The sequence below is a fragment of the Rhinopithecus roxellana genome, chromosome 19 (genome assembly GCF_007565055.1).
Source record: "Rhinopithecus roxellana isolate Shanxi Qingling chromosome 19, ASM756505v1, whole genome shotgun sequence".
Taxonomy (NCBI): Eukaryota; Metazoa; Chordata; class Mammalia; order Primates; family Cercopithecidae; genus Rhinopithecus; species Rhinopithecus roxellana.
The window spans coordinates 80,629,834-80,657,400 of NC_044567.1; the positions used below are offsets into that span (position 1 = coordinate 80,629,834).

Genomic DNA, 27,567 nt, shown 5'->3' on the forward strand with positions numbered 1-27,567 from the left:
TCTTTTAAAGTATGAGTTTATTCTCCAGGTTTTCTTAAATACCCACAAATTAGTGTTTTTATTGCTGCTATATCCAAGAGCTGAAAACAATTTAAAATATGTACTTTCATCACATTTAACATTTACTAGAGATAGAATGGAACTGTTTGAATTTTAAAGATGAGTTTTTCAGATTCAGTAACATATGGAAATTGAGGATAATTATAGAAACAGCTATTGAACTCTAAAATAAAAAAATTATATGGAAATAAAAGGTATTTCATTTGAAAAATGGCTCATCACCTCTCCTGCTGGTTAATACACTAATGACAATGAAATGGAATCAAGTATTATCTTCTCCACATTGAAAACAAAGTGCTTCTTTTCCTGATTGCCAGCTTTAGGTCTGAAATGTAAAACAGGATTAACTGAGGTTCCGAACAACTCAAATATTTTACTATTCTACTTTATGCAAATGAATTATTTTGTAATACTAAGAAAATAAATTGGTAAATACCTCATAAATTTGCTGGATTAATGTTTGACAGGAAAAAACAAGAAATGGAAGAACAGCTGATTTGAGTTGGGTGCAATATGGTCACTGGGACAGTTACAAATAGCACTAAATCATAATATACAAAGAGCCTAGTGTGTGTTAAAGAAAGACCAGAGGGTTTGGGCACAGTGGCTTATGCCTGTAATCCCAGCACTTTGGGTGGCCAAAGCGGGTGGATCACCTGAGGTCAGGAGTTTGAGACCAGCCCGGTCAACATGATGAAACCCCGTTTCTACTAAAAACACAAAAATTAGCTACGTGTGGTGGCAGGCGCCTGTAATCCCAGCTATTCAGGAGGTCGAGGTAGGCGAACTGCTTGAATATGGGAGGCAGAGGTTGCAGTGAGCCAAGATCGTGCCACTGCACTCCAGCCTGGGCAACAAGAGTGAAACTCCGTCTCAAAAAAAAAAAAAAAAGAGAAGGAACATTTGCAATCTCTATGGCAACATATTTGGCCAAATAGTCCAGGTTTGACAAGCCCACAGGTATTGAGTCCCTAGAAGGATGAAGTTAATGAAAAGCTAGTTTCAAATTAGCTCCAATTTTATTTTTACAAGTTAACAATACACAATTTTATCTTCTATCCTTTTCATTCAAAGGAAAATTAAAACCATACTGTTAGTGTGAACTTGTTTCAGAACTTGCCAATTTTTTTTTTTTTTTTTTGAGATGGAGTCTCACTCTGTCACCTAGGCTGGAGTGCAATGGCGTGATCTTAGTTCATTGCAACCTCTGCCTCCTGGGTTCAAGTAATTCTCCCACGTCAGCTTCCGAAGTAGCTGGGACTAAAGGTGTGCACCACCACGCCCAGCTAATTTTTGTGTTTTTTTTTCAGTAGAGACAGGGTTTTGCCATGTTGGCCAGGCTAGTCTTGAAATCCTAACCTCAGGTGATCCACCCGCCTTGGCCTCCCAAAGTGCTGGGATTACAGGCGCCAACCACTGCGCCCGGCCTTTTTTGGTTAGTTTTTAAAAGACAAGTGATAGCAGATGTTGATGTTATTAATGTGACCAATGCACTGAATTTCCAAAGAATAAAATTAGATTACTTTAGTACTATATGTCCTTATTCCCAATGACTCACAGGATAAATATGACAGATATCCCACAACTGTCTTCAGTCCTGGGATCATAGAAAAGGACAATTGATAATTTTCCATTAAGCGGAAAATTAATTAGGAGAAATGCCATTTCTAGAATGCTGTTTTTCTTTTTCTCTTCATTTGAATTTTTAAAGTAGACCTCACACTTTCTTCATTTAAATGTCATTTTAAATAACCTTCTAACATTGTTTTATTTTTCTATTTTCTCTGAAATAAATCAAATTAAAACTTGCAAAATTCGTTCACACCAATTCATCTCAGATGTTTCTTCGACAGCAAGCTACTTTTAATTCTGTGAAAATATTTCAGTACTACACCACTTACTCTATGAGGGTGGCCTCAAGTCTTTCTTTTTGCCATTTTTTTTAAAGCATAAAAAAATTAGGTTATCCAGTGTTCGTATAATGGAACTAAAAGTTCCTACAGAGATAACGAATTTGGAACAATAATGATGTAATTAGACTTACAAGTATAAAGCTACAAATAAGCCTTATAAAAACAACTTTATGTTAAATTTAAACCCATATAAAGAAAGGGGAGAGGAAGAGCAAAAAAGAAAAAAAAAGTAGTCACTACCCCTATAGAGAGGACTTAACACCCAATAACCTGTGTCAATGATATCAGTTGATTCTGTTGAACAACTGATCAAGTCAGAGGATGAGGGCTGAAAGCAATCAAGCTACTGTGACTAGAACCAGCCCGACTCAAAAAAAAAAGTCTACAGCTTACCAGATTGTTGCATACACACTCAGTTTAGACTTTCTGCCACAATATCAAAGTACAAATTCTTCACAAATCACAACTCTATCCCAAATGTTCTTGTATGCTCTGTTGCTTTTCTATTCTACTAAATGACTGATAGCTTTACAATGAAATTTATTTTATTTAAAAAACACTTGCCAAATCACTACCCCACAAAATGTTTAGAATCAGAGGTAACTGTAGAAAGGAAATGTGTATATACTACTTTTATTATTGTAATATGTTTGTTAGTTGAATGAAAACAAACAGTAGCTAAAAAGGTTTCAAATGATAGAAAAACATATCTGGGTAAGTTATGACACAACTTTTTGTGTATTCAGACGACAGAAATGTGTATTTTTGCACCAACTGCAAATACAAAGTTAACAATGAACTTGGGGAACTGAAAGGTCAAAGGGAGTCTCAAAACATATTCACTATTTTAAAATTTAAGACAAAGAAGCTTAGAAAAAAAACCCCAACATATACACCATTATAACAGTCTCTTTTTTTTAATGACTTCCAATTTTAACTTTTTTCTAAAAGCATTAAGACCCTTATTGTAGATTATGTATCATCTCCTCTTTGGCTATGAGATGTGTAGTTTTGTTAACTAGAGACATTAATGAGTTCAGTTTCTGAGACCAGTCATTTAATAAATTATTTGGATCCTTAGGTCTCTGGAAGTTGATAATTCCTGCTAATCTGTCTACTTTAGCAAAGATGGTCTTGTTAACTACTAGATTTGAGAGAAAGGCTTCGGACTCCTGCAAGAGAGAAAGATGAATTGGATTAAGACAGGATAAATTACAGACAATAAACAAAACTTCAGAAAAGCATTTTCTAAACTCTTCATCCAAGAATATGCAGGGGAATTCATTTTTAAGTTAGTAACTGCTCAGCTGGGTGCGGTGGCTCATACCTGTAATCCCAGCACTTTGGGAGGCCGAGGTGGGTGAATCACTTGAGGTCAGGAGTTCAAGACTAGCCTGAGCAACATGGTGAAACCCCATCTCTATTAAAACTACCACAATTAGCCGGGTATGGTGGCATGTGCCTGTAGTCCCAACTACTCGGGAGGCTGAGGCAGAAGAACCGCCTGAACCCTGGAGGTGGAAGTTGTAGTGAGCTGAGATCGCAAAAAATGTACTCCTGCCTGGGCAACAAGGCGAGACTCTGCCTCAAAAAAAAAAAAAAGAGTTAGCAACTGCTGACTTCCTGTAATAAGTACTTATTTTACTGATAGTCTAGGGAATGAATAGAATCTGAGTAGACTCAGTCAGGGGTGAGTTTGAATCTGCCTCCTTGCAAGCTCAATGCTGCTGGTATCCATGCAAACAGCAAGTTGGTCTACTCCCTTTTCTACAAAGTTTCCCCTCAAAGGCAGTATGGTACAGTGAACGTTTCCAGAAATGCTGGGTTAGAATATGCGCTCTGCTACTTGGCAACTACGTACCACGGACAAGACACTCGACTTCTAAGGACTCTGGTACTTTCATTCATAAGTGACAAGAGCTCCCTGACAAGCTGATCAAAGAGCAAACCTTCCAACTCTAATGTTCCATGAGTCTTATCACCTAAACTGTCACAACTTCTGGTGACAGAAATGGCTTCTCAGGCCATTACTACACACTTGGGTTAACTCCTCTTCATGTGCTATGCATTCTGTCAACATGAAACACAGACCTGAAGACAACATTGCTCCAACAAGACCTGGAATCACTTGATACTTAGGTTAGTTTTTGGTACTCAAGATCGCTTGGGAAACTATCTATTACTCTATTACCTAAACATAAAATTAAATCATAAAATTGATTCTCTTTTTTTTTTGAGACATAATCTTGCTCTGTTGCCCAGGCTGGAGTGCAGTGGCGCAATTTCGGCTCATTGCAAGCTCCGCCTCCCAGGTTCATGCCATTCTCCTGTTTCAGCCTCCTGAGTAGCTGGGACTACAGGCGCCTGCCACCACGCCCGGCTAATGTTTTTGTATTTTTAGTAGAGACGCGGTTTCACTGTGTTAGCCAGGATGGTCTCGAGCTCCTGACCTTGTGATCCGCCTGCCTCGGCCTCTCAAAGTGCTGGGATTACAGGCGTGAGCCACCGTGCCCGGCCATAAAATTTGATTCTCTTACTCAATTTTTACAAGTCAATATTCAAAAAGAATGCCTACAAATAACTCAAAGTTGATCACTACTTACATCAACAGATAGATCCAGAAGCTGTGCCATCCTTTTCATTGTTATCCGAGTATAATACTTGGCCATTATTCTAATATTCTGGGGAGAGGATAGAGAGCAGGGAGAATACGTAACATTTGTCAGCAAGTTTCAAAGTCCATTTATTTTCATATCCAAGGTAAGTTTACTTAAAATGTTAGACTCGGAGCTTTTATTTTTCTGTAGTCCATAACTGGGGCAAAGCTAGTTCTAATCTTCAGTAACAAAACTAAATACTTATTTTGGTTCCTGTAGTTATTTGTGAATTACTACGAATATTCTATACAGCTCTTTAAATATATAGTCAAAATATATGCCTGTCTTAACTAGTGGTTAAAAATTGTAATTGTACTGAAATATTTTTGCTGAGTGCAAGAATCTAAAGTTAAGCTTTCTAATTATTATTATTATTATTATTTTTGAGGCAGAGTCTCGCTCTGTCACCCAGGCTGGAGTGCAGTGGCGCGATCTCGGCTCACTGCAAGCTCCGCCTCCTGGGTTCACGCCATTCTCCTGCCTCAGCCTCCCGAGTAGCTGGGACTACAGGCGCCCGCCACCGTGTCCGGCTAATTTTTTGTATTTTTAGTAGAGACGGGGTTTCACCCTGGTCGCGATCTCCTAACCTTGTGATCCGCCCGCCTCGGCCTCCCAAAGTGCTGGGATTACAGGCGTGAGCCACCACGCCCGGGCAAGCTTTCTAATTATAACACAAATGTTTTAAAGGCTAAAATGTAAAAAATCATTGGAGATCGATCGGGTGCAGGGACTCACACCTGTAATCCCAGCACTTTGGGAGTCTGAGGCAGGAGGACTGCTTGAGGCCAGGAGACCAACACCAGCCTGGGAACATAGCAAGACCCCATCCCCACAAAAAATTTAAAAATCAGCTGAATATGGTGGTGCATGCCTATAGTCCTAGCTATTTAGGAAGCTCAGGTGGGAGGATCCTTTGAACACAAGAGTTCAAAGTTACAGCGAGCTATGACTGTGCCACTGCATTCCAGTCTGGATGACAGAGATAGACTGACTTTTTTTTTTTTTTTTTTTTTTGAGACAGAGTCTCACTCTGTCACCCAGGCTGGAATGCAGTGGCACAATCTCGGCTCACTGCAAGCTCCACCTCCTGGGTTCATGCCATTCTCCTGCTTCAGCTTCCCGAGTAGCTGGGATTACAGGCGCTCACCACAACCCCAGGCTAATTTTTTTTATTTTTAGTAGAGACGGGGTTTCACCAAGTTAGTCAGGATGGTCTCGATCCTGACTTGTGATCCGCCCACCTTGGCCTCCCAAGGTGTTGGGATTACAGGCGTGAGCCACCGTGCCCGGCCTGACTCTCCCTCTTTCAAAAAAATAAGATTGGACATCATTTCAAATACTCATCACTTTACCCTTATTCCAATGACTTACAAGTAGCTTCAAATTAAATTTCCTAATTTTCACTGGAGATGGTGCTGAAGTTAAGACACAGAGACTCCCCTTTATTATTCTTATTGGCAGTATTATTAACAATAGCACTCAAAAAAACGTGGGGGAACAGTGGGGAGAAAAATGAACTCAATCTTTGAAGAAGCTACACCGTCTCCTATCTCTATCAGGGCTGATCTCAACACGAACACATCAGAAAGCATGAGAAGCATTCTTCTCCTGGCTTTTCTTTTATCCTTCAAATCTAACCTTTTCCTTCATGCTTTAAATCTAATCAATGGCTGCATTCTATTGATTTCCTTCCTTAAAACAATCACATTCCACGCACTCTTTAATCCCTTGGCTACTGCCTTATTTAAAGTCCATATATCTCTCACCTTAGTAGTCTTCTCTAGTCTCCTCCCTCTCCAAATGCATTCTCCAAACTCACTCTCAGAGGGACCTGGTGCGCAGGCTGCCCCCCCTTGTTCCTGCCTGCCCGATAACCTCACACTCCTCTTACAAACCTCACCTCAATCATCAATTCATCCAACCTGATCATTCCTCCATGTAGAAAAGTTTCCCATAAGCCTCACTCTGTTCTCTAGATACTTGTACTACAGTATCTCTGACACTTTTTATTTCTAAGTACATCTTTCCCTATAATTTTTAATGTTCTTATTCAAGGTTTTTTTTTGAGATGGAGTCTTGCTCTGTCGCCTAGGCTGGAGTGCACTGGTGTGATCTCCACTCACCGACACCTCTGCCTCCTGAGTTCAAGCAATTCTCCTGCCTCGGCCTCCTGAGTTGCTGGGATTACAGATGTGCGCAACCACGTCCAGCCATTTTTTGTATTTTTAGTAGAGATGGGGTTTCCCCATGTTGGCCAGGCTTGTCTTGAACACCTGACCTCAGGTGATCCGCCCACCTCAGCCTCCCAAAGTGCTGGGATTACAGGGATAAGCCACCACGCCCGGCCTAGATAGGGTAATGTCTTATTCTCCTGTGTGCCCTGGTACTTTGTACAGTGTCTGGCACATAGAAGGCTCACAATAAACGTTTGTTATGTGAAGGAGTGAATGGTAACATAATACAACTTGATACTAAGAAGACCAAAGTTCAGGTTTAAGACATGTTACCTGTTTCCAAGACTAGTAAGTGAACATTAGAGAGAAACACCCTCCTGCCCCAATTCTTAGGAAATTCTGTCTGGTTTACACGCTATAAATTTTGGATTCCTGAGAGGTTCTCTCAAAATGAAGCAAGCTAAAATACAGCTATCTTTTCTGAAAAGCCAAAAACAGGGAAAAAACCCAAGATAAGTGAGATACATTGCAATATGCTTTGGGAAATGCAGAGTAAACATCTGAACACCAAATTTGTGTCACTACTACAGTGGGCATACAAAAAACACCGTAAGTGAGGAATTAAAGACATAACATCCTAAATGAACATTTGATTATCAAATGTGAAAAATAAAATAGTTTATGCTCAAATTTGCCAAAATTTAATTCTAAAAAATAAATTCACTAAAGGTTAAAATAAAACTTGTCATTTCTATGACAGATTCTTACATGTTCAACAACTCTGTTCTTCAAGTCTTTCCACCTTTTTTCGCCTTCCTCCGTGGAACCAAAAACATCCGTTGCAGGACTCTCAAGTGAACCTTTTCTTAATTCCATTCCATAGTCCTCAACAAGTGTGGACCAACGCATCAACTCCATTGTGGTAAAAAGCTTTAAAAGATCCCTGTAAATTGTATACATCTTAGTATTCCAAATCTGTAAAAATTAAGTATTAACTAATATAATAGCAAAGTTCAAAAAAAAAATCAACAAAAACTGTTTTCATTAAATTTTATTTAGTAGAATGAGATACTGTTTGGTTGTATATTTTACCAACTTTATTACCATTTTTCCCACAGTAGTTCAGAATACAGCATTCTCCCACTTAACACTCTGCTCTTTTCTGCACTGTCAATTTCTGAAATAACTGTAAACGCACTCATGAAACAAACAGAAATAAGAATCTGTTGTGCTTATGATGAAGCAAGTCTATTTTATATAATAGATTTTCAGAAGTATGCATTTCTGAAAATCACAAAGCTCTAAACTACTAATGATGAAACTCTGTCATATAATTAATCAAAAGCTGCCAGTGTAGACCTGATATGAAACTTCCACTTGATAAGCAATTTAGAATAAAGTATGTTATAATCTCATTTATTGTTAACGCAATGCTAAAAAAAAATTCCACCACTTTATTATCTCTAGTTTTATCCTCTAGTATAATCTATCAGTAACCAATTAAGAAGTACACACTTAGGCCAGTCACGGTGGCTCAAGCCTGTAATCCCAGCAGCACTTTGGGTGGCCGAGGTGGGCGGATCACCTGAGGTCAGGAATTCAAGACCAGCCTGGCCAACATGGCGAAATCCCGTCTCTACTAAAAATACAAAAATTAGCTGGGCATGGTAGCGGGTGCCTGTAATCCCAGCTACTCGGGAGGTTGAGGCAGGAGAGTCGCTTGAACCTAGGAGGCAGAAGTTGCAATGAGCTGAGATTGTGCCATTACACTCCAGCATGGGCAACAAGAGTAAAACTGTCTCAGAAAAAGAAGTATACACAGAAGTATACACTTAGGTTAGAAAATTTTCTTTCAAAATGGTGTTTCTACTGATATATATCATGATAATTTCAAAAGTACTTACTTGTATTTGGGAATTTCTTCTAACTTCTTGTCACCACTTATTCGGTGAACCAAATCTGACTGTTCGTTGTCAAAAGGAGCCAGGATAACATAGAGTACAACACTCTTCAGAGCCTAAAAGAGTTATACAACAAAACTTATACGCAAGACTAGACATAATGGTAATTTTGACAAAAACTGAACAATCATATCCATTTTAAATTTTAAAGTCATAGCTGGGTGCAGTGGCTCACGTCTGTAATCATAGCACTTTGGGAGGCCAAGGAGGGCGGATCACCTGAGGTCAGGAGATTGAGACGATCCTGGCTAACATGGTGAAACCCCATCTCTACTAAAAATACAAAAATAAAAAAAATTAGCCGGGCGTGGTGGCACGTGCCTGTAGTCCCAGCTATTCAGGAGACTGAGGCAGGAGAGTCACTTGAATCCGTGAGGCAGAGGGGTTGCAGTGAGCCGAGACTGCGCCACTGCACTCCAGCCTGGGAAACAGCGAGACTCTGTCTCAAAAACAAACAAAAGACAAAGGAACAAAAAAAAGTCTTAAGGGGAAAAATATTTCCAGGCTGCCTTTTCATAGTGTCTTTCCATAGCATTTAGTTTTCACAAACTATTATAATAAATCATTGCTAATCTGACTTACTACCTCAGCTGACGTTTTTCTTGACATTCATTTTTGACAAATGTATAAAGAAAAAGTTCTTGTAACAAGTTAGCAGTATAAATGTGGAATATATATATAAGCCCTTTAAAATAGTTTTGTAAAATAATTTTCCAAAGTAATGGGTCTTTATCTGCAACCTCTATTAGGATATGACCCACAGTACATATTTTAAACAGGAAGCCTATATTTCTCCAAAAGTGAGACATAAACTATGGCCGCAATTAGACTGATTCAGTACTATACTGAACAACACTAAATAGAAAGCAACACCATACAATTGCATGTAATGATTGCAGTTAAAAAGATTTGAAAATAAAAAATACAAATTACTCTTCTGAATAAGCCATGTCAATTACACGAATAAACTCTTACCTGCTGCCATTTTTCACTTTCTGCCTGTATACAAGGAGTATCATATATTGCTCTGTAGTGCTTACAAATAGACAAATAGGATCCCTCATGTTGATCCAGCTGAATCATTAAATTATAGTACTTCAACTTTAATTTCTGCAAAAAAGTTGGCAAAACAAATTGGGATTTATGGGTTTTATTTATACCTTTAAACATGTGGTCAGAGATAAGCTCACCTCAGTATTTTCTTCCTGGAAAAATTTGGTGTTAATTTTCTTGCTGATGATTTGTGTTCGAATGTAATCCTTCACAGCTAGGCAGAGCCTCATTTGCTCCAAAATAAATTCCACTCTCTCTTTCTTTTCCATTGACCCGTAGGTTTCAACCTAGCACAGTAATTCCCGAAATAAGTTTATAATACTTTGCAATTTGTGAACTGCAACAAAATTAAAGATACTAAAATATTCATCCTTGTTAAATAATAAGAACCTTCATGTATATAGGCAGGGTGTTGACAATTATATTAAAAGCTATTTACCTCTAGAAAATTATACTTTATAATGGACTTTCCCCCTTTTGGTATAAAATTCTATGAATTTTAACACATGTAGTGATTTGCGCAACCACCATCACAATGAAGACACAGAACCCAAAAAACCTTCCTCATATTGCCCTTTATAATCACACACTCCCCCACTCATAAGCCCCTTTATAATCACACACTCCCCACTCATAAGCCCCTTTATAATCACACACTCCCCACTCATAAGCCCCTTTATAATCACACACTCCCCCACTCATAAGCCCCTTTATAATCACACACTCCCCCACTCATAAGCCCTCCCAAGACATCCAATGATCTGTACTTCATCACTACAAATCTGTCTTTTCAAGAATGTCAAATATAATATGTAATGCTTTGAGGCTGTCTTTATTCACTCTATATAATGGCCTAAATTGTAAGATTCATTCAAGTTATACATTAATAGTTCATTTCTTTTTTTTTTTTTTTTTTTTTTTTTTTTTTTTTTTTTTTTTTTTTTTTGAGACGGAGTCTCGCTCTGTCACCCAGGCTGGAGTGCAGTGGCCGGATCTCAGCTCACTGCAAGCTCCGCCTCCCGGGTTTACGCCATTCTCCTGCCTCAGCCTCCCGAGTAGCTGGGATTACAAGCGCCTGCCACCTCGCCCGGCTAGTTTTTTGTATTTTTTAGTAGAGACGGGGTTTCACCGTGTTAGCCAGGATGGTCTCGATCTCCTGACCTCATGATCCGCCCGTCTCGGCCTCCCAAAGTGCTGGGATTACAGGCTTGAGCCACCGCGCCCGGCCAATAGTTCATTTCTTTTTATTGCTTAGTAGTATTCCATTGTATGGACATACCACAGTTTATTTATTCACCTGTTGAAGTATATCTGGGCTGATTTTATCTTTTTATTATCACAAATAAAGCTATTCTGAACAGGTTGTGTGGACTGGTTTTATGTAAACATAAGTTTTCATTTCCCATGGGTAAATAAGAGTGGGATTGCTGGGTCATATGGTAAGCATATGTGTAACTTTATAAGAAACTGCCAAACTGTTTCCCAGAGTGGCTGCACCACCTTGCATTCTCACCAGTAAGGTACAGGAGCTCCAGCTGCTTTGCATCCCCACTAGCACTGAGGATTTCATTGTTTAAATTGTAGGCATTTTAATAGGTATGTAGTGGTACCTCATTGTGGTTTTCTTAATGACTAATGAGGAAATGACAATTTTAAATATGAAAAAAGATGGCATTCACAGGCTGTCCATCAAAATTCAAAACAATTAGTGGTCCCAAACATTTTGGATAAGGGATACTCAACTTATATTTCCATTAGAAAATACTGCTGACTAAACAAAGTTTTACCAACTCTAAAATGCAGTACCTTACCTGTAACTCCTGCAGAATGGAGGCTGCCTCTTTCACATCACCATTTTGTTCTTTTATAGTTGCTAATGTTTTAGTCAGTCGAGCACGCTCAATTTCAACATAAATCTACAAATGAGAAACTTACACAATCAAAGTTCCGTGGAAACGTGTTAAAATTGAAAAAGTAGGCTGGGTATGGTGGTTCACACCTGCAATCCCAACATTTTGGAAGGCTGAGGCAGGAGGATCACTTGAGGCCAGGAGTTTGAGACCAGCCTGGGAAACATGTTGAGCCTGTCTCTACAAAAAATCAAAACATTAGCTGAGTGTGGTGGCATGCACCTTTAGTCCCAGCTACTTGGGAGGGTGACACAGGAGGATCACTTGAGCCTGGAGCTCAAGGCTGCAGTGAGCCATGATCAGGCCACTGCACTCTAGCCTCAGCAACAGAGTGAGACACTGTATCAAAAAAATAAAATAAAAGGTAGAACTGAACTTTTTTTTTTTTTTTTTGAGATGGAGTTTCACTCTTGCTGCCCAGGCCACAGTGCAGTGGCATGATCTCGGCTCACCACAACCTCTACCTCCTGGGTTCAAACAATTCTCCTGCCTCAGCCTCCCGAGTAGCTGGGATTACAGGCATGCGCCACCATGCTCAGCTAATTTTGTATTTTTAGTAGTAGAGATGGGGTTTCTCCATGTTGGTAAGGCTGGTCTCAAACTCCCGACCTCAGGTGATCCACCCACCTAGGCCTCCCAAAGTGCTGGGATTACAGGCATGAGCCACCGTGCCTGGCCAGAACTGAATTATTCTTTAACCCAACTATAAGAATATTTATTTTACAGCTATTTTGCACTTTATCCACCATGTACAAACACAGTTGTGGAACATTTTATATTTCACAAATATATCCGTAATTCTTTTCTTTTCTTTTTTTTTTTTTGAGACGGAGTCTCGCTCTGCTGCCCAGGCTGGAGTGCAGTGGCCGGATCTCAGCTCACTGCAAGCTCCGCCTCCCGGGTTTACGCCATTCTCCTGCCTCAGCCTCCTGAGCGGCTGGGACTACAGGCGCCCGCCATCTCGCCCAGCTAGTTTTTTGTATTTTTTAGTAGAGACAGGGTTCACCGGGTTAGCCAGGATGGTCTCGATCTCCTGACCTCGTGATCCGCCCGTCTCGGCCTCCCAAAGTGCTGGGATTACAGGCTTGAGCCACCGCGCCCGGCCCGTAATTCTTAAGAAAATAAAACTTTATCCATATTTTGCAACTCTGCTTTCAGAACCTAAATATGAAATTACTATGTTTAACAAATAATAGGACCACAAGCTACATAAATAGCACAGAAGATGCAAAATGCCTTGTGATTATTTGAAAAGTGTGTTATATGTAGTCCAATATCTACAATTAATACCCTAATTCTTATTTATGTTTAAATACAAGACTATCTTATTTTAAAATACCTAATTTTGCTAGGTATTAAAGTTGTTAACATTTTTGTAGCTATAAGTAATGTTAGTAGATTTATAATTTCCAACAAATTAAACACGAAGAATATGACTACAGTATAAACTAAAGCACCTAGGGAATGAATTTTCATGCTTAGGCTTGCTTACCCTATTTCCAATAATAGCAAACTAATTACAGCTTCCTACATCTATCATACATTTCTTACTTTGGTATCTCTGAATATTATTTCCTCTATGTCTAAAATGCTCTTGTCCCACACCCTGACCCTGTAGAATTTTTATTCATTTTTTAAATTTTTTTATTTTATTTTTTTTGAGACGGAGTCTCGCTCTGTCACCCCGGCTGGAGTGCAGTGGCCAGACCTCAGCTCACTGGAAGCTCCGCCTCCCGGGATCACGCCATTCTCCTGCCTCAGCCTCCCGAGTAGCTGGGACTACAGGCGCCGCCACCTCACCCGGCTAGTTTTTTTTGTATTTTTAGTAGAGACGGGGTTTCACCGTGTTAGCCAGGATGGTCTCGATCTCCTGACCTCGTGATCCGCCTGTCTCGGCCTCCCAAAGTGCTGGGATTACAGGCTTGAGCCACCGCACCCAGCCTATTCATTTTTTTTAAAGTCACATATAAATCTATGATAAGATACCCAATTCCCAGAAAAATCTAGATATACCATGGTTGTCACTATTTAAATAGATTCATTTGCAGAAAGGGATGTACAAAGACATTACTGGTTAAATTACAGTGATGACATTTTGTGTATTTCTTTAAAAAATAAACACAAATAAATACTTATACAAAATACCTACATACATTAAGTATCTCTGAATACAGAAAAAACAGTACATATCATTGTGAGTTATGTCAACAGAAAATTTACCTTGCCTTCAGTAACCATTCGTAGAGTATCAATTAATCGAAGTTTGATAGGAAGGTCTGTGATTTCCTCAACATACGTACAGCACTGTTGAACCATTTTGGCAACAGCCTAAAATATTAAAAACCATTCATAAGTAAAATACATTCCTCACAGAGGAAAAAAAATGTATTTTATTGACAGAAGAGCAACGATCGAACTTGGTCTTCCCAAGCAACTCTAGACAAGGAAACGTCATACAGAACATCACATCAAAACTCACTGATACCTAAAAAGTACCAAGTACCCCGTAACAAGTCAGTAAAGGTCAGGAAAACCTCAGATGCAGAGATGCACGCAAGCAGGAAAGCATGGAAGAAATGGCATCTTACGAAGGGAAGAGAAAGCAGAGGTCCATGGCAGCTTGAAGCCACGACCTGCAGATACTGTGACTGAGGAGGAAAAAGGCAGCGGCAGAGGCAAAAGGTGAAACAGTTCTACCACCTGGGTGGGAGGAAGAGCCACAGTCACCCAAATTTACCTCATTATGACACTGTGAGCCAGAGACCCTCTCGCCTTCAGTGTCCTCACAGGTTATATCAAGGGGCTGGAATACATTCCCTTCAACACTAACAATTCTGTGATCTAGGTCACAAATCAGCAAACATTTTCTGTAAATTTTTGCAAATGTTCATAAAGTAATTATTGTGGACTTTGCGGGCCACAGTCTCTGTGGCAACTATTCAACTCTGCCTCCTTAAAAACAAATGGGTGTGGCTGTGTTCCAATGACTTTATTCATAAAAATAGGAGGCGGGTGGGATTTGGTTTCTGTCCCATCATTTGCCAATGCCTGATCTCTAGATTTTAAGCAATATATCATAATCATTAATAATTAAGACCTTGGGCCGGGCGTGGTGGCTCACGCCTGTAATTCCAGCACTTAGGGAGGCCGAGGCAGGCGCATCACGAGATCAAGAGATCAAGACCACCCTGGCTAACATGGTGAAACCCCATCTCTACTAAAAAACACACACACAAAAAAATTAGCTGGGTGTGGTGGTGGGCACCTGTGGTCCCAGCTATTCGGGAGGCTGAGGCAGGAGAATGGCATGAACCCGGGAGGCAGAGCTTGCAGTGGAGCCCAGATCACGCCACTGCACTCCAGCCTGGGCAACAAAGCAAGACTCCATCTCAAACAAAAAAACAACAACAAAAAACAAAAAACAGTAATAATAATAATAATAATAATAAGGATCATGAGTCATCAAGAAAATGTTAAATTACATTAAGTATATTTTGGTTAAGGCAGCAGAAAAGTGAATAGAATATCTTAGAAAGATTTCCACGAAAAACATTTAATGTTTAAGCAGTTCAGGCTAAATGTTTTTGTTGTGGAGGTGATTTTATTTTCTTTTAGGTTCGGGGGTACATGCGGAGGTTTGTTTCATGAATATATTGTATAGTGGTGAGGTATGGGCCTCTAGTGAACCTATCACCCCAACAGTGAACACTGTATCCAATAGGTAATTCTGGATACAACAGGTAACCCTCAACTCCTTTCATCCTCCATGCTTTTGGAGTCTTCAGTGTCTGTTATTTCCACCTTTTTTTTTTTGAGACAGAGTTTTGCTCTTGTTGCTCAGGCTGGAGTGCAATGACGTGATCTCGGCTCACCGCAACCTCCACCTCCCAGGTTCAAGAGATTCACCTGCCTCAGCCTTCCCAAGTAGCTGGGATTACAGGCATGTGCCACCACACCCAGCTAATTTTGTGTGTTTAGTAGAGATGGGGTTTCTCCATGTGGGTCAGGTTGGTCTCAAACTCCTGACCTCAGGTGATCCGCCCACCTCGGCCTCCCAAAGTGCTGGGATTACAGGCATGAGCCCACCATGCCCGGCTCCATCTTTTTTTTTTATTAAAACTTTTTTTTGGCCAGGCAGAAGAAGTGCAGAAACCCAGGGGACGGAGGTTGCAGCAGGCCAAGATCGTGCCATTGCACTCCAGCCTGGGCGACAGAGGAAGACTCTGTCTCAAATAAATAAATAAATACATAAATAAATGTTACATTCACATATTTTAGGTTGCCTCAATTAAATCTATGCTAATTCTTAACACCGGCTTATATATTTTCGGTGTTTTTTTTTTTTTTTTTTTTTTTGAGACAAGAGTCTTGTTCTTTTGCCCAGGCTGCAATGCAGTGGTGTAATCTCGGCTCACTGCAACCTCTGCCTCCCCGGTCAAGCAATTCTCCTGCCACAGCCTCCCAAGTAGCTGGGGTTACAGGCACCTGCCACCACATCCAGCTAATTTTTGTATTTTTTGTAAAGACAGGATTTCACAGTATTGCCCAGACTGGTCTCGAACTCCTGGGCTCGAGCAATCTGCCCACCTTGGCCTCCCAAAGTGCTGGTATTACAGGTGTGATCCACCGCACTGAGCCAACACTGTCTTTTATATGCATGTAAACTTACCTAAAGAAAAATAAACCAAAACCAATTACAGTAATTCTGACTTTTGCAAAAAAAAATTTAACCCACTTTAACACTATCCTTACCCTAGAAGCAGTCTAATTAATAAAAAAAGGAATTTGGACAATAACACTACATATCTATTTTTGGTTCCATTACATCCTCTTTTACAATGTCATTGTCTTTATTATTTAAAGTAAGAAATTAAAACCCAGAAACTACTAAGGAAACAGTATTTAAAAGTTGAGATAAAAATGTAAAAAATGAGATCTACTTGTACAGGGGAACATTTAAATATATCTCAAGAAGAATAAGGAAACAGCAAAGAAAATCCAACTTCACCAAAACACTAAAAGAGAACTTACATAATCTCTAAACAAAATGAGCAAAACAGTCTCTCTAAAATTGGCCTCAAAAATAAGTTGGAGGGCTGGGCGCAGCGGCTCATGCCTGTAATCCCAGCACTTTGGGAGGCTGATGTGGGAGGATCACTTAGGCCCAAGAGTTCGAGACTAGCCTGGGCAATGTAGCGAGATCCAAGTCCCCATTTCTACATGCACACACACACACACGCGCGATGAAATGTTTAACAGTACATTCTTTTGGCAGACTTCAGTTTTCTCAGGCAAGCACTCTAAGTCGGGGTTGGGTCATCCTGGAAATGCAGCCTTGAATTATTAGAAACAATCTTAGTATTTGTTTAAGTCTACACAGGACAAGGTTAAGGCCTTGTGAAGAAGAGGGCTCAGAGAGTTTAGTCAAGGAGAGAACTATTTGTCAGTATGCATAGTTTTTGAATGTTAGTAATACATCAAAAAGCTGTTTTGCAAAAAATCATATATTGGGATAATATAAGAAAATGAAATAGTTACTACTAAACATTTTAAAACAGCATAAAAAGATGTTTAATAAAAGAGATATGACTAAGTAAATCAGAATATCAACTTAATAAATAATAATACAACCATTGAGAATAATAAAAGTGGGGCCAGGCACAGTAGCTCATGTCTGTAATTCCAGCACTTTGAGAGGCCAAGACAGAGGGATCACTTGAGCCCAGGAGTTTGAGACCAGCCAGGGTAATATAGTGAGGTCTACAAAATATACAAAAATTGGCCAGGTGTGGTGGCATGCACTTATAGTCCCATCCGCTTGGGGTTTGAGGTGGGAAGACTGCTTGAGCCCGGGAGATTGAGGCTGCAGTCAGCTGTAATCACACCACTGCACTCCAGCCTGGATGACAGAGTGAGACCCTGTTTCAAAATAAGTAAATACACAAGGAAAAAAAATAAAATAAAAGTAGCAACACCAAAATAGAACAAAGATGTATGAACACTCTAACACAATTTTTTAAAAATATGCAAACACATAAAGACTAGAAGAACAAACAGAAAACAGTTATATCATTATGAGAATGTGGACCGAATTTTAAAACACCCTCTAGGATGTTACAATGTTGACTTAACACATTTTAAACAGACTTACAGAAGAGTTTGTGAAAAGGTCTGAAATACAAATGCTTTTGTGTTTGGAGCAGACGTGATCATGAACTCACTTGTTTTAACTGACTCCGCCTTTTGGACAAAAGCATAATATTTTCATTAAGTAAATCCCATTCTTTAGCCTCATAGCACATCTTCACTACTGCAACTAAGATACGGGATGTAGATACCATATCGGAAGCCTGTAAGGTTAAAAATATATTGAAAGTTAATGGAACAATGTTCAATGAAATTAATGGTAACTGAGCTTTTCCCTGTAAACTACTCACAGTACGAGTCTGCTTTTCCAGAGAGAGAAGGGTTTCAATGACTTCTTGAAGTCTTCCTTCCTAAAACAAAAGATGAAAATGAACAATAAAAAAACACAAAAAATCCAAATAACTAGTCTAAAATGAAATGGTTTTGACACAGAAAAGGAAAAATCAATGGCCTCTTCTAGAGGAAAATGATCACCCCATAACTACTTTTGCTTCTCTCCTTTTCATGATAGTGCTTTCTTCTCTAGTGGGTGATGGCAGGCAGTGGTCCCCTACTTGAAGCCCACAAGCTATTTTTAATATTTTTAAATGCCTAAGAGAAAGTGAACATATAACAATCATGTAACATCTGAGAGAACACCAAGTCTTTGTTCTGGATTCTAATTTATCAACTCAGTGTGGTAACACCTGTTTATCTTGTTCTTTTTTTTTTTTTTTTTTTTTTTGAGACAGAGTCTGGCTCTGTCGCCCAGGCTGGAGCGCAGTGGCCGGATCTCAGCTCACTGCAAACTCCGCCTCCCAGGTTCACGCCATTCTCCTGCCTCAGCCTCCTGAGTAGCTGGGATTACAGGCGCCCACCACCTCGCCAGGCTAGTTTTTTGTATGTTTTAGTAGAGACAGGGTTTCACCGTCTTAGCCAGCATGGTCTCGATCTCCTGACCTCGTGATCCACCCGTCTCAGCCTCCCAAAGTGCTGGGATTACAGGCTTGAGCCACCGCGCCCGGCCATCTTGTTCTTTTTTTAAGACACAGTCTCACTCTTTCACCCAGGCTGGAATGCAGTGGCACCATCTCGGCTCACTACAACCTCCACCTCCCGGGTTCTAGCGATTCTCGTGCCTCAGCCTCCGCAGCAGGTGGGACTACAGGACTGCGCCACCACACCTGGATAATTTTTGTATTTTCTGTAGAGATGGGGTTTCACCATGTTGGCCAGGCTGGTCTTGAACTCCTAACCTAAAGTGATCATCCCACCTCGGCCTCCCAAAGTTCTGGGATTACAGGCCTGAGTCACTGCATCTGGTGGATACTGTTCTGATCAGAGACTCTAAGTGGTAGTCACGTGTCTTTAAAGAATAAAAACAGACGCCAGATGCAGTGGGTCATGCCTGTAATGCCAGCATTTTAGGAGGCTGAAGGGGGCAGATATCTTGAACTCAGGAGTTTGGGGTTGGGCAACATGGCAAAACCTGTCTCTACAAAAAAATACAAAAATTAGCTGGGAATTGTGGTGCACACCTGTAGTCCCAGCTACTCTGGAGGCTGAAGTGGGAGGCTGGCTTGAGCTGGGGAGACAAAGGTTGCAGTAAGCCAAGATCGCACCACTGCACTCTAGTATGGGCGACAGAGTGAGAACCTGTCTCAAAAAAAAAAAGTAGGAAAAAATGATTCCTTTATGAAGTCACTGTCACCCTAACAGGTATTTTAAAATATGGAATTCCAAGAAGAAATAAAGAGAGTGCTTGGTGCTAAAAGACAGGAAACTCTGGTTTAATTTTTCAATGACTTTAAAAATAAATTAGTAATCATGCTTAAAGGAAATGAAAGCATCTGAGAACACCCACACATGCCATCCTTAAAGTCATGCTCTTGAGCAGATACTGGTCCAACTGAAATACAGTTTCTGACAACTTACACTAACCTCTCCACACCTCTATCTCAGATGTAAAAATAAAACATTCTCCCTGGGATATATATTTAGAGATTGGAACAATAAAACTCAAAAAATAAAAACATAAGTGATAATACACTAGGACTAAAACAAGTTATCCTATTAGGAACCACACATTTTGATAAAACCAAAACCAACATACAGCACAAAAACTGCACTCATTGGCCAGGCATGGTGCCTCACGCCCTGTAACCCCAGCACTTTGGGAGGCTGAGGTGGGAGGACACTTGAGCCCAGGAATTCGAGACCAGCCTGGAAAATAGGGGGAGATCCTGTCTCTACAAAAAATTTAAAAATTAGCTGGGCACGGTAGCCTGTGCCTGTGGTCTCAGCTACTCAGGAGGCTGAGGCAGGAGAATCACTTGAGCACAAGAGTTTGAGGCTGCAGTGAGCTAGAAATGCGCCACTGCACTCCAGCCTGGGTGACAGAGTGAGACCTGGTCTTTAAATAAAAAAAATTTTAAAACGCATTATTTAACACGCTAATATTAATAACTATCAAGTAAATACCTGACAATAAATTGAAATGAGAAGAGTATTATTTAAAAATTGTTTTCCTAACCAAAAATGAAAACTTTTTTTTATCTTAATGACATTCATGGATGGTACATGAGTACTATCCTTTTCTACTAATGAAAGAAACTTATTACATAGCTTCTGAATTACGGGCATAAATAATTTTTTGACTTTTTAAAATACTGCTGCCATATTTTTCCAAGATAACTTTTAAACATGCATGAATTTTCCATGCAGCACTGCATATATACTGTATAGTCCCTGTCTGAACTTATTTTAATTAAATCTGAAATATGTGATTATTAACACATTTTAACAACATTTCCCATTTGGACAGCCCTAGTTCTCCTTTCTCTGAAAGTTCTATAGCTTTATGTATATAATAAATACTGGCTAAATGTTCATCAGAGGAAAAAAATGAACAAATCTATAAATTCTCCAAAGTTGAAGGCTAATAAATCCTAAAGGATGAAAGAATCTTAGAACTAGAAAGACTGCTAGGGATTATTTAACTCAATCACTTCATTTTAGAGATTAAAAAGACTGAGGATTAAACAGCTTAAAACGACTTGCTTAGCCACAAAAGGTATCAGCAGAACTAGATCCGGGGCTCCTGCCTCAACCTCCAAAGCTCTCTCCACGGCAGTGCAGCACGTCCCCTACCATACTAGTTTAAATCTTACTTTTTGCTTTGATCAAGGTCATGTCTATGGTTACTATCTGGCAACAAAAAGAAGAGCAAAAATAGTTAAAACGCAAAATACTGTTTAATGACAGTCACCCATCACATTTGCAATTACTATTAGTCACGTGACTGTGATCAATAGAGTGTGGTTTAATATATGGTATTCTAATTCAGAAGCATGGGTATTAAAGAATTGCATGATACATGTGAGAGTATTACACACTGGCCTAAAGCCATAGTCTGGAGTATCAACAAAACATTAAACGTCATTTTCTCACAAAGGCATTTGTGGATAACACTCTAAAAATCAGTAGTCAGTCAGCACCTTTTCCTTTCATACTCAACCATACTGTCTCCACTCTGCAATTACCCCAAACTACAGTCTATTTTGGTGTTTACTGTTTTTCCAATCTCAGTAGAATGCGACCTCTGTAAGAGCAGGGGCCATGTCTACACTGTTCATCACTGCAGTTCAGTGAGCTGCATCACACCAAGCACATGCCAGTGCTTCTGCAGATACTGTGGTCCATCCTTCCATCCTTGTATCAGCTACTGATGCACATAACTTACCTCCTAAGTGGTCTACAAGTTCCTTTAGGGATGGATGCTTGTTTACTTGTCACTTCTCTTTGCACCAACCTCCACACAATACGTGTTGAATGGACTGGCACTCACCTGATCTGTATTCAGTTGATCCTAATGGCTTACAATTCCTGATTCTTACTGTCACAATAAGCAGGATGTGACAAACTACACGGTTGACAATTAGTGCTATTTGAAGGACACTACCATCATTTCATTTAATACAATTCATTTAATACAATTTCCAATTTTCAAATCATCCCCGTTTTTTCTCCCAATCTTCCACGTTCTACCCTATTGCTAAACATCCTCCTCCTATTCCTGTCTATTCACTCAGGTCCTGAAATTCCAACTCCTTGATGCTGCCTTTCAACTCAGAGGAACAAATGGTTAGAGAGCTATCCAAAACCAACCTGTTAGAACATGTGACTTCCGTGACTCATTTTTCTCATGAAAATAATCCTTGTAAATGATGTAAGCGACTAATGAGTTTGTTCAACATCAATACATGTTGAGTATCTCTAAGTTCTGTTTGCGCCTCCTTTAATTCCTGAATGAATCCAATCTTTTAATGATTTGTTACACAACCTCAACAAGAAAGAAAAAGGCTGATAAAAAGTCACCACAGCCGGGCACGGTGGCTCACGCCTGTAATCCCAACACTTTGGGATGCTGAGACGGGCGGATCACTTGAGGTCAGGAGTTCGAGACCAGCTTGGTCAACATGGTGAAACCCCATCTCTACTAAAAATACAAAACTTAGCCGGGCGTGGTGGTGGGCGCCTGTAATCCCAGCTACTCTGGTGGCTGAGGCATGATAATCGCCTGAACCCGGGAGTGGGAGGTTGCAGTGAGCTGAAATCATGCCACTGCACTCCAGTCTGCGTGACAGAGTGAAATTCGGTCTCAAAAATAAGTCACCACAAATAGTCGAAATTTAAAGCCAGTCCAATACTCCCCCTATATAGACTAATTTTTAAAGTGACGCATTCCTTAAAGGCGTCTTTTTTGTTTAAGCTGCTAACAATGTAAACTGTTTTACATTTCACTTGCTCTTTATTTTTGATGTTACACATAAGAGACTGCAGGTGATCAAAAGAAATGAAAAGACATTAAGCCAGGTACAGTAGTGTGTGCCTGTAATACTAGCTACTGAGGAAGCTGAAGCAGGAGGATCTCTTAAGTCCAAGAGTTTGAGATCCCCGTATCTAAAAAAAAAAAAAGGAAGGAAGGAAGGAAAAGACATTAACATTATCTCTAATGTTCCATTATTGGAACGCTAAGTTTGTGGGAGTTATTTATAGCCTACTGCTCAAGGTCATTGCCAAGATCTGATTTTTCACAAAAAGATTTTGCAACCTGCAGCATAAATGGGTTAAGAGGAAGGAGAATCAAAGGATATATTCAATTTAAGAATGTAAGTAGTCCCCAAATAACCATGTGCCAAATACAACATAATCAAAAAGAGAGGACAAGAAACCCTCAGTATATTAAGAACTGCTAAATACCGATCTTTACAGTTCAGAAAAGGCCCTCTTTAGATTAATTTTTAACTCCTGAATACAAGGCGAAGAGATAACCATCATCAAGAACTAGTATCACTTTTACTAACACCCCATCAACCTGACACAGGGTGCTTACACACAAATCACAGAGACGGTAGGATGGTTAAAAATACAGGCTCTGGTTGGGCGCGGTGGCTCACGCCTGTAATCCCAGCACTTTGGGAGGGTGAGGTGGGTGGATCACAAGGTCAGGAGTTCGAGACCAGCCTAGCTAGTATGGTGAAACCCCGTCTGTACTAAAAATACAAAAAATTAGCCAGTCGTGGTGGTGCGCGCCTATAGTCCCAGCTACTCAGGAGGCTGAGGCAGGAGAATTCCTTGAACCCAGAAGACGAAGGTTGCAGTGAGCCAAGACTGCGCCACTGTACTCCAGCCTGGGCAACAGAGTGAGACTTTGTCTCAAAAAAAAAAAAAAACATGGGCTCTGCAGCCAGACTGCTCTGGTCTAAATTCCCAGCTGTACTGCCATATTGCCTTGGGTAAAACACAAGCTCTCTGACTCTTAATTTTCTCTTCAGTGAAGTGGACACAATACTTGTAGCAATCCACAGGGTTGGCATAAGAATTAAGTAAATACCTATGAAGGTACGCCTGGAACATAGTATGTACACACCATAATCATAGCAGCTGACATCTTAATAAAATGTATACAGCAATAAATATTAGTTATTAGTTATCCTTTGCAACATGGGTGTTAGGACAGACATAGAACTAGGTTACAACTACAAGAGATTTAAATGATCTACATTTGGCAATTTTACAACCCAACTCTAGAATCTGCCTTTCTAAGGCTTCTGCTATATATGGTTTCCCAACTAATACATTATTAAGTCTCTATACACAACTTTTTTTTTTTTTTTTTTTTTTTTTTTTTTTTTTTTTTTTTTAAGAGATAAGGTCTCACTCTGTTGCCCAGCGTTCGGTGCAGTGATGCTATCACAGCTCATAGCAACCTCGAACTACTGGGCTCAAGCGATCCTCCTGCTTCAGCCTCCAGAGTAGCTGGGACAACAGGTGCGTACCACCACACCTGGCTAATTTTTAAATTTTTGTGGAGACAGCGTCTTGTTAGGCTGGCCTCAAACTCCTGGCCTCAAGTGATCTTTCCACCTTGGCCTCCCAAAGTGCTATATACACAATCTCCAAATATTTTTCACATTTAAAATAAAAAATGTCTTCAGGAAATTAAGGACAGAATTGATAATCTCTTAAAGAGGCAGTAGCAAAAAGAACACTATTATTTTTATCAGGAGATGTGAGTTTGATCTGCCTTGAATAAACCACTTAAACTGCCTGAAGCTTAAATTTTCTTACAAGTGAAAATAACAAGAAGTTCTTCATAGTTTTATTGATGGGCTCAAAATAAAATCAAAAGAATGTATACTAACTGTTCCATACATTCCAATGTAGAAATGCAATGTTATTATTTTTTTTTAATGTTTGGCAGAATGGTTAGAAAAGAATATGAAATGGGAAATAAAAAGCAACTGGGCATGGTGGCTCACGCCTGTAATCCCAGCACTTTGGGAGGCAGAAGCGGGTGGATTACTTGAGACCAGGAGTTTGAGACCATCCTGACCAACATGGTGAAGTCCTGCCTCTACTAAAAACACGAAATAAGCTGGACGTGGTGGCGCATGCCGGTAATCCCAGATACTCGGGAGGCTGAAGCACAAGAATCAATTGAAACCGGGAGGCGGAGGTTGCAGTGAGCCAAGATCGTGCCACTGCACTCCAGCCTGGGCAACAAGAGTGAAATTCTGTCTCAAAACCAAAAAAAATAAGAATTAAAAAAAAAAGCAAAACGTAAAAATATGTTTTAAAAACTGGCTCGGTATCAAAAAACAAAAAAAAACAGTATTCTCTCCCACAACATATACCTTGTTTTATTCAGCTGGCACAGTGGCTTAAAAAAAAAAATCAAAATTCAAATGTACCTATCTTAACAGGTCCCAACATTCTTTTTTAAAAACACTTCTGTTACCCACTGGACACCTAAAAAAAGCATCTGGTACTGGAGTTTGCAAGTTTTTCAACAGTCTGGAACATGACAACAATTATTTAGGAATAAATGCTACATAAGATCACCAGAACCACTGTGGCAGTGAAGCCTTTCTTCTTACTGATCTCTAAGCTATTTGAGGGCAAGAGCCTTGTCTGATAATCTCTGTACTTCTCATAGTGTCTAACACTGACTAGGTCTTGCACACAGTAGACTGGTATTAACAGAAATTCAGAAAAGAAAGATCTGGTTGTGCTTTTCTAAAGCAAATGACTTGTTTCTTCCTTATGGACACTATCATTCTATTAATTCCAAAGTGGAGGTTCAGGGACTGACTTTGGCCTGTGTATTTTGTTCTAGTTACATTGTATTGGCTCAAACAGTATTTTAAGACGACAGATTATTATCCAATTTCTAAATATTAAGGTATTTCACGGAGAAATCCATCTTTCTGGTTTCTCCCTCAAATTAGCAGCATCGACAAGGCTCGGCCTTCATCCCCAGTTGGCAAATATTATCTGAAGGTGAAGATCTGCTGCCTCCTTTTCCTGGGCAGGTGCTCGGAAGTTCAGGTTTTTGGCCAGCCGCAGTAGCTCACACCTGTAATCCCAGCACTTTGGGAGGCCGAGGTGTGTGGATCACTTTAGGTCAGGAGTTCGCGACCAGCCTGGTCAACATAGTGAAACCCCGTGTCTACTAAAAACACAAAAATTAGCCGGGCGTGGTGGCACCTGTAGTCCCAGCTACTCGGGAGGCTGAGGCAGGAGAATCGCTTGAACCCGGGAGGCAGGGGTTGCAGTCAGCCGAGATCGCGCTGCTGCAATCCAGCCTGGGTGACAAGAGTGAAACTCCGTTTCAAAAAAAAAAAGAAAAAAAGTTCAGGTTTTCATTACAATAGGCTTCTAGGCAGGGCAGCATGGTGTGTGACGGCACCAGCTCCAGAACCTAGAATCGGTCTGCCTGGGTTTGCTTCTTGGCTTCACCACTTTACTAGCCGTATGATCTTGGCGCCTGTGATTCAACTTTTTCTAGCCCAAGTTTTCCTACCTGTAAAATAAGGATTATAGCAATAGCCATTGCATAGGGCTGAGGTGAGGATCAAATGGCTTAGTGCATGTAAGCACGGAGCCTGACACTGCAGAAACTACTCAACAAATATCAGCTATTGTTATCTGTGTGGCACTGGAGGTGGTTGTTTCCCACCCTTACGTAACTGATGTTTGTTGATGCTAGCTGCTAGAAAGCTCTTAATGAATTTATGGCTCCCCCTCAGCAAGCATACTGAACCTAAGATATACATACGTACCAACTTTATCACCTTTCTCCATCCTGTTTTTTTGGAAAGCCCGTTGAACTCTTACAGTGCCTACTTGTCTTTACTTTTGTAGTCGTCTTCAGTAATGACTCCACCCCACCCCAATCTTACTAATTCTTCAAGACCCAATACAAACGTCAGCCTTCCTGTAAAACCTTCCCTTATGGCACCATCAAGAATGCATAGCTTCCTTCTCGGTGTTCCAGTAACACTCTCCCCTTGTATGGCCCTAACCACCATGCATGACTTGACTAATTCATTACGTACACCAACTCCTAAAGAACACGGTACTGTGTTAGTCATCTGCGTACTATCACTTTCCTACCCCTTCTCCTGGCCAAAGACCAGGCACATAGCCATGATCCATAAACGATTTAACGACATAAATGGATTGGGAAACAGCAACAGAACGAAACTCTCTGATCCAGCCTGAATACTGAAGCAGCCTCACCCCCTGGGAAACCACTAAGATAAACGTTACTTAAACAGCATCCAAGAAAGGGCAAAAAGTAAAACGGAGCCCTAAGTCCCACGGAGGGAAGTGACCATCTGTTCTGGGGAGGGTCTGGGAAGCTATAGGCACTGGCGTACTCCGCAGCCCTGGCCGGGCCGACCTGGGGTCTCCCACTCGTGCAGGCCCAACCAGGGCTGGGCACGCAATGCGGGGATGCCCGCTCCAGCCCGCAGGCCCCCTGAGGCCTAAGCAGGCTCCGCGCCGTGACTCAGCCCCTGGCGCCCGCCAACAGCCAGCCGGCCTCTCCTCACCTTAGCTAGCTTCGCACACTCGGGTAGGCGCTGATCCACCGTGGCGCTGTAGTCCACCTCCATCTTGACGATGCGCCCGTCAGCCCGCTCCGAGCCGCCGTCCGCCATGGTCCCCGCCTGAGCGTCCCTTGCTGTACCCCCGCTTCGGCCACCACTCGTCACCAACACCGGAAGCCGCCCGCGCACCCGCTCAGGCAGTGCGTCGGGAGCCCACGTGAAGGACCCCTCGAGGTCCCCGGCGCTGGTCTCCACTCAGGCACTGCCGCGGACAGCCCTGGGGGGTGGGGCTTGAGGCACGCGGGGCGGTACTCG

The 27,567-nt window shown here is 40.8% G+C and overlaps 1 protein-coding gene across 1 annotated transcript; it reads right to left on the reverse strand.

Moving 5' to 3' along the window:
• On the reverse strand, window positions 1–27,453 carry PSMD12 (proteasome 26S subunit, non-ATPase 12). Its single transcript, XM_010379979.2, has 11 exons — window positions 27,256–27,453; window positions 18,166–18,225; window positions 17,950–18,078; window positions 13,949–14,056; window positions 11,630–11,734; window positions 9,956–10,105; window positions 9,741–9,875; window positions 8,709–8,821; window positions 7,573–7,747; window positions 4,577–4,654; window positions 1–3,145 (listed from the first exon to the last, which is right to left on the reverse strand). The coding sequence occupies exons 1-11, from the start codon at window positions 27,361–27,363 to the stop codon at window positions 2,936–2,938; spliced, it is 1,371 nt and encodes a 456-aa protein (XP_010378281.1). The 5' UTR covers window positions 27,364–27,453; the 3' UTR covers window positions 1–2,935.
• Between the last annotated feature and the right edge of the window lie 114 nt (window positions 27,454–27,567).

Coding starts and splice junctions, on each gene's coding strand:
- PSMD12 (XM_010379979.2), bottom strand. CDS start 27,363: ATGGCGGACGGCGGCTCGGAGCGGGCTGACGGGCGCATCGTCAAGATG. Junction 10,106..11,629: donor CCATTCTGCAGGAGTTACAG/GTAAGGTACTGC, acceptor TTACTGTGCTAG/GTTGAAACCTACGGGTCAAT. Junction 4,655..7,572: donor AGAACAGAGTTGTTGAACAT/GTAAGAATCTGT, acceptor TCCTCTCCCCAG/AATATTAGAATAATGGCCAA.